The 7,270-nt window shown below is 38.8% G+C and overlaps 1 protein-coding gene across 2 annotated transcripts; it reads left to right on the top strand.

Moving 5' to 3' along the window:
* The first annotated feature begins 755 nt into the window (after nt 1–755).
* On the top strand, nt 756–4,899 carry LOC147061558 (SAM pointed domain-containing Ets transcription factor-like). Of its 2 annotated transcripts, XM_085919593.1 has the most exons (7): nt 756–963; nt 1,129–1,181; nt 1,761–2,175; nt 3,235–3,432; nt 4,053–4,097; nt 4,228–4,350; nt 4,570–4,899. In XM_085919593.1, the coding sequence occupies exons 3-7, from the start codon at nt 1,779–1,781 to the stop codon at nt 4,746–4,748; spliced, it is 942 nt and encodes a 313-aa protein (XP_085775719.1). In that variant the 5' UTR covers nt 756–963; nt 1,129–1,181; nt 1,761–1,778; the 3' UTR covers nt 4,749–4,899. The 2 variants fall into 2 exon arrangements, with proteins under 2 accessions (XP_085775719.1, XP_085775718.1); XM_085919592.1 differs by lacking the exon at nt 1,129–1,181.
* Nucleotides 4,900–7,270: the final 2,371 nt, after the last annotated feature.

Here is a 7,270-nt window from a genome sequence, read left to right as displayed (position 1 = left end):
CATTTATGTATGTCTCATTTGGCTCATTGAAACATGAACAAAAACATGAATGAGAAAGAAAGTTTGGGCATCAAACTCAGAGCTTAACATGTTATCAGATCTCTTGCCCTCCATTTATTGGAGGGAGGAGTCAGGTTACCTGCTTGCCTGGAGGCTTACTGGTCTGCATGGGGCTCCTCAACGGCTCCTGTCCATCAGAACTAAAGACTACTTGGAAATGCTTGCTGTTCTGAGGAGCACATGAGAAATATGGAGGCGAATAAATATAAAGTTGTTTTAATGTGCAAACCTGTTATAAAATATGTTTTCAAAATCGGGGGATAAAATGTATGAGCAGCTATTTAGAATAATTCAACACTGTTTAATCAAAGCAAACATTGACACAATTTCTTCCTTACTCTGCCAATTCTTGTTGTTTGACTTTCCAATGAGATTCTTCAATTTTGCAAAACAACTCGTCGGAAGAGTTGTATTAAGACCTAAATTAGGGCTTTTTTTTTTTTTTTTTTTAACCCTAAAGCACGTGTCCAGTTACCTGGTCTTCTAATATATTTTTCACCCAAGCATTGTGATCCATGTTTTAACAACCCTTAAATACAATGTACTTTTAGCTACATCAGAAACGTTTCTAAAAGGATTACTGATTATGATTACGTTTTGACCAAATAGGCCCCTCCCTGATTGGGTCACACCCCGTTTTAAACAACTGAGATGTCAAACTAGAAGTCAGGCAGGTTCTCCTGAAGGGCCAGGGACCAAAAAAGGTGTCTCCGGGGTCATCGTGGATTGAAGCAAAACAGCTCTAAACCAAGAAGAACTTCCGTTTGACACTGCAGCTCATTTTTGCCTTGAGGCAAGTAAGTTTAAGGGCTCCAGAAGAGGAAGGACACAGACAAGGTGGAGCAGTTGCATCAGGAAAGGAAACTGATCTCCATTGGCACCTACTTTGAACTAACAGATAAGGTAAGAAATTCCCATTCATTATTATTTTACATCTGCAAGTTAATCTTTAGGGGTCAGCAACATTTTTTAACTACTTCTTGAATACTTGTTTATGCGACCATTAACATTCAATAAATTGCAGATTATTTTATTAAGACAAGTACAAATTTGTTACCTGCTTGACAGTTTCGAGGACGCATCTGAGGAAGACTGGAGACACAGTCCAAACTGTCAAGCAGGTAACATCTTAGATATTTTTACTTGTCTGAACAAAAGAATCTGCAGTATATAATTACCAAGATATGATGAAACTCATTGAAACATTGACATTTAAATTGATTATTGACTTGATATGCACTTTTGGAATTGGATCTTTCATTTTAATCGCAATGTAAAAGAATTACACACATCTCTAGTGAACTATTTCTACAACACGCCAACAACGGGCGACTTACAAGGTCCTTGGGGGCTCCATATTGGTGACCCTTGCTTTTCATCTGTGGCATACTTCTGAGAGGGGAGAGAGAGAAAATGAGAGCGAAAGATATTGTTTATTTTGGATGAAGGAATATCCAGAAGAGCAAGTTTTCACTGCAGCCAAACTTTGGAACGGCAATCATTGGTGCATTCAGCTATATAAGTCATGCTCATTGTAATCCACTCCCTCAATTAAAAACAGAATTGTACCATGTTCTTTTTTCTTTCCCCGATATCAGCGTAAGTGTCAATTTTATTCAATATAATGTGTTTTCTTTTGGTTCGACAACTATCATAAGTATTGTCAAAGTGCGTCAACAAAATAATCTGCTTTTTTGCAGCCTTGCGTGCAGTTGAGGATGGGGAGTTCAGGTTATGATGACATTATGAGCACCAGAGGACAATCATCTCTTGGCCTAAGTCCCCCATTTGACGACGATGGAATTCACTGGGCGGAGGAGCTCGAGGATATCAAACCTTCCTATAGTTTGTTGAGCCTCCCATCTCTTAACCGCCCTACTGATTATGAAGAGTTAGCGAGTGAAGAACTGTGGATGGCAGAGGCTGCCGCAATTCCTGCTCAAGGTCTTGGACGTCCAGAGCCAAACCCACCCATACTTAGCCCAGGTCAGAACCCTCCCATTGATATGCAGGGTAAAGCAGAGGACTACTGTCTGGAGCAGGTCCAATCCATGGTGGTGACAGAAGTGCTAAGTGATGTCAAGAAAGCCTGCAAGCTGCTCAACATTGTACCAGGTACAACTGCTGGTTCATGTCAAATTATCGGCTAAACTTGAAACACTGCACTGCGCTCGCTATCAATATGCCCCAATCCCTGGGGAGCTGCACACCTTGTACAAACAAACAATTCTCAGGTCGTTTTGAACTGACAGCCTAAAAATCTTTCTCCGTGATGCTGATTGTTTGCTGTGTGACAGCACATTCAGTCCTAGAAATAAGCAGCCATACAAATGTCATGGCGCCAAGTCATTGCAACTTGGACTGAAGTCACTGTTTGGACTTTAATTTAATTAAAGTTTTTAATTGGATTTGACAACAACAAAAAAAACACAGTAAAGACTTGAGACTTTACTTGAACTTGGGAGTTAAATACTCGATACTCGACCTGGCTTGAGATACTATGATGAGTTGATTGCTGATTGTTTTATTTGTTTGGTTTAAAGAGCAAATCTAAAATTCTGGTCATGAGTGGAGGATTAGCCTGCCAGTCAGTCAAAATTTCCCATTGGGTACAGGTTCACGCTTGCTCAACTCTATTTACCAAGAAGTGGCATGAAATTTTAATCTAACACATATCTTCTTTCGCAAAGTTCAGGGAAGCATTGAGTCTCAAGCCACAAGTCTATTTTGATTATGGATAATGAGAGAATTGAAGTAGAAAAGGTTTGAAAATAGTGTGAATTTCACTTTCAAGTAGTACAAGGAATAAACATGGCTTTAAAGTGTAAAACAAATAGATACATATACCGTCAATCTAGTCTTTGAATTTCTCTAGGCAGAACAGAAGGAGAGTACACGAAGGAGAAAGTGTCCTTTTTGCTTTGGAAGAACATACTATAGATCTGATTGTGTCATCTGCAGGGACCCCTTTAAGGCCTACGTCACCATGGGAAGCCAGCCGTAAACACAGCTACTTTTATGTGGAAAATGTACATAGTAGTGGAAGGATGCTTTCTTAAAATGGAACCCAGAGGCAACAAAATCAATGAAAACTGAAGGGGCCCCAGCATTGAACCCCGTGGAATACATCATGTGGCTCGTTGTGTTTATTCTTGTTTGAATTTTCCTCCACAGACCCGCAAGAATGGAGCTGCATGCACGTTTACAAGTGGCTGCTGTGGACGGAGCATTTGTACGGACTGCCACAGATGAGCCTGCTCTTCAAGGAGCTGAGTGGAAGGGACTTGTGCTCCATGTCAGAGGCTAACTTCAGAGAACGTTCCTTGCAGTTTGGAGATATACTATATGCTCATCTTGACATCTGGAGATCTGGTAAGAATTGACGCAGGTGCAAAGTGAACCTTGCTGTGATGTCCAGAGGCAGTCCAGAGGCAAACCAGAGGGCAGAGAAAGATGTCAAAGTCTGCTTTATTGTCAATTTCTTCACGTCAAGACACACAGAGATCGAAATTTCGTTTCCTACTATCCCACGGTGACAAGACATATTACCATATTTTCCTGACTATAAGGCGCACCTAAAAACCTAACATTTTCTCAAAAGCCGACAGTGCGCCTTATAGTCCGGTGCGCCTTATATATGGCGCGAATTCCTAAATTTAAACTGGCCCGAAGCATTGTGTCATAAAATCAATCATAAGTGGCCCTCTGAAGACTATGAATCATGAATCAAAAAGACGATGGATTGTGATTATAAAGTAATTTGTTGCGTCTGAAGTTGAAATAAAAAAGGTAAAATGGAGAATGATTTGATTTGGATTAAAAATCTGACATGATGCATTCATGGTGCACCTTATATACGGACAAAGTTTTAAAATGGGCTATTCATTGAAGGTGCATATATATATATATATATATATATATATATATATATATATATACATTCAAGTAAACAACACAAAAATGTGTTTTGTGTCTGTGTTGTTTTTCGTTAGCTGCAGCAATGAAGGACCTGTGGCCACCAGAAGACTTTAAGTCAGGTAAATCTTGGACAGGTTTATACATTTGTGCATGGATCTACAACATTATTTCCACTAACAGCTATGAATGCGTTGCCTGAGACTCTACCTTTCCTTTTTATTAATTTTTTTTCTTTTTTTTTTTTTTTAGTAAATGACAGTTCTTGGTGCAACTACCCTAGTCAGCCCATCCATTTGTGGCAATTCCTCCGGGAGCTGCTCCTTAAGCCGCACAACTACAGCCGCTGTATCCGCTGGATCAACAAAGAAAAGGGTAAGGCATAGAGAACTGGCATCCATCACGGTATTTCAAGTATTTGTTAGGAACAAAATTTGTTCTGGAACGGATTGTGGTCGAAAACCGAGGCTCCACTGTACTTGTAAATGTAGAGCTGTGTCACTAGTGTACATGTGAACTAACTACATACGGTGTACTGTCCACATACTGTACTTTTTTTTCTGAAGGTACATAAGTTCTCTAATGTGTCCATAGGGATTTTCAAAATAGAAGACTCGGCTCATGTGGCCAGACTTTGGGGCATCCGAAAGAACCGCCCAGCTATGAACTATGACAAACTGAGTCGATCTATACGTCAGTACTACAAGAAGGGGATCATTCGAAAGCCGGATGTGTCACGCAGATTGGTCTACCAATTTGTAAATCCTGTATAACCGAGCTGTTTGCTGCACCAGGATGGCAACAAGCTGTAAAAAATGAAAATGTGCTGGACATAAGCATAAGAACTTGTAAGCTTCCTGATGTACTTGATCATTTAAACTGTAAAGACTGCCTACTAAAATGTGCACTTCTGCCTATTACCAAAAAAAGAAATGAATCAATAGTTTTCTTTCTTTTAAATCTTGCATATCACGTTCATAAATTCTTCCGTTTTACTCATTCAGTTGTGGTCTCCTCAATATTTATGAAATTATGAACATGTCTTGTAAACAAGCGCTGCAGTCAAGCTAAGAAGTAAGCTAATGCTAACGGCTAGCATTACCGAGAGGTTAACGAATGTATTTCAACATTATTGTGGTCCCCAAGGATAAAACAGCACCTTTGATGCAATTCATCTGATACAACTACTAAAAATATGTCAACAAGAACGGAAAATATAGAACGCACAGCACTAAAATCAGCAGAAATATTGATGCTATTGCTATAAAAACAAGGGCATCGTAGACTCGTAATAATATGATAATAATGTGTCTGTCGTTTCCATAGATCGAAGGAACTGACCCCTCAATGAAACAAAATCTTTCAGCAAATCCTTCTCTATACTGACAAGAGATTTCTCGTCCTTGATTAAGCAAGACTTTGCACACAGATGTGGGAACTTTGTCCTGAAAAATGAAACTTAACCAGGCCCCTTTTTATGGTTCTGATGCTGGGGTGTAAGGTGTAAGGAGTTGTGTGGATTGATGCATCCGACAACGTAACATTTTGATCTCTCCACTTTGGCATCCATGAGTTGTTTGGACTACAAAAGTCACTCCGAGTAATAAAGATGGCGGATTTGCCGCACCTGTTACCTTGTATGGTAGTCCCACCCCAAATGATGTGACGTAATAAATAAAAAGAAAATGAAGAAAACTGAACTGAGTAAGAAAATAGCCCCCAAACAGATCATAAAGGTATCTCTGCGACACCTGGAAGGATAGATTACACCTTTCTACAATCGTGGAGACTCCAAGTGCCCAATAAAATGAATATAAAAGCAAAAAAAGTGGATTTTTCCATGATAGTATGTCTCCACTGCAGACATTTTAAATCATTTTGAATTTTAGGTTGTAAAATGAATTGACATTCTACCATATGAAAAAAAAGAAAGTTGAGAATTTCTTCTTCTCAAAGATTTACATTGATGCGCTCAGATCAGACCACCTCATGTACAAATTGATATCCACCATCTTTTGCCTTATGTCATAAATCAAGCGGCTTCATGTTTTGACATTTCATTTACTGAGACAACTCTACTTCCACAATATCTAAAGTGATTTATGGAAGTTACAAAACACTTTTCACATATTATATTAAGATTCTCTTATGTGCTTGTCTGGCTAGCTAGATAGATCCAATAAAAACAAGAGACCACGCTTTTTCAAACAAACTTGTTTCCCTTTCAAACCAATATCGTAATATTGACATCATCACAACAAATTTGAGATTTTTTTTTCATCACTATCGTCGTTTTTATCTGTGATCATAATCATCTTTATGCATATTTAAATGAACGTCTTGTTACATCAAGATGAACAGGCACTACACCAGTTAGGAGATAAAAGTACATCACTAACTATGAACATACATCACCTAGACCTAATATCAGGTTTCCACGCCATGAGCTGCGGTTTCCTGTGTGCATAAGGAAGAGATCAACATTTAAAAAATAAATAAAGAAAGAAATAAAGAAAGAAAGAGCATTTACACACTTACACATTTTTACTGCCCCAACATGGTTAGGTCTCATTTTCAACTCAACACAGTTGTACAGTTACAATAGATAATCTTTAAATTACATCTTCATTTACAAATCTGACAGCTTGGGGTGTCACGCTTTTATGATACACTTAACCATCGCCATGAAATTCATACGACATGGTGCCTATTACTTTATATTTCATTGTTGTTATTTGAATGAAACACATTTACATATATAACACTACATTTTGTCTTAGTAGTCAGTCACTTGCATGTTTTTTTGTTTTTTCTTTGAACTTTTTCTACACAACGCGTACATACGGAATGATGTCTCCCTCAAAATGGCAATGTAGGTACTTTTTGTGGCTGACACATTTTTTTTCTTGTGTGTGCGTGGAACAACGGATGATACAAGTCCTTTTTGCTTTGCTGGACAACTCGACTCGTAAGACACAACTTGTGAGCTGGTGATGGTTTTCTCCTCACTGCGATACCTAAAGCTGTCAAATCATGTCCCGGGGAGAGCTCAACACATCTCGGTCCAAAACTCCAGCACTTCTAAAAGGATATCGCTCATGCAGTAACCACTGAAAACAAATTTGAGAGTAACACACACATCAATTTGCTGAATGCAAATGAAGATATGGTTGAAACTTCCAAGACGTAAAATGGAAATCAGTCCACAATACATTGCGAGCATTGTATGTACGTGCAATGTATTGATGATGATTCCCCGCGTTACTGACAAATAAAGCTTTGGTGGACTGGGAGG

This window comes from Syngnathus leptorhynchus, chromosome 1, assembly GCF_054491065.1.
Source record: "Syngnathus leptorhynchus isolate UIUO chromosome 1, UIUO_Slep, whole genome shotgun sequence".
Lineage (NCBI taxonomy): Eukaryota > Metazoa > Chordata > Actinopteri > Syngnathiformes > Syngnathidae > Syngnathus > Syngnathus leptorhynchus.
Note: the sequence above shows the minus strand (reverse complement) of the source record. Positions and strands in the feature narration are given on the sequence as shown.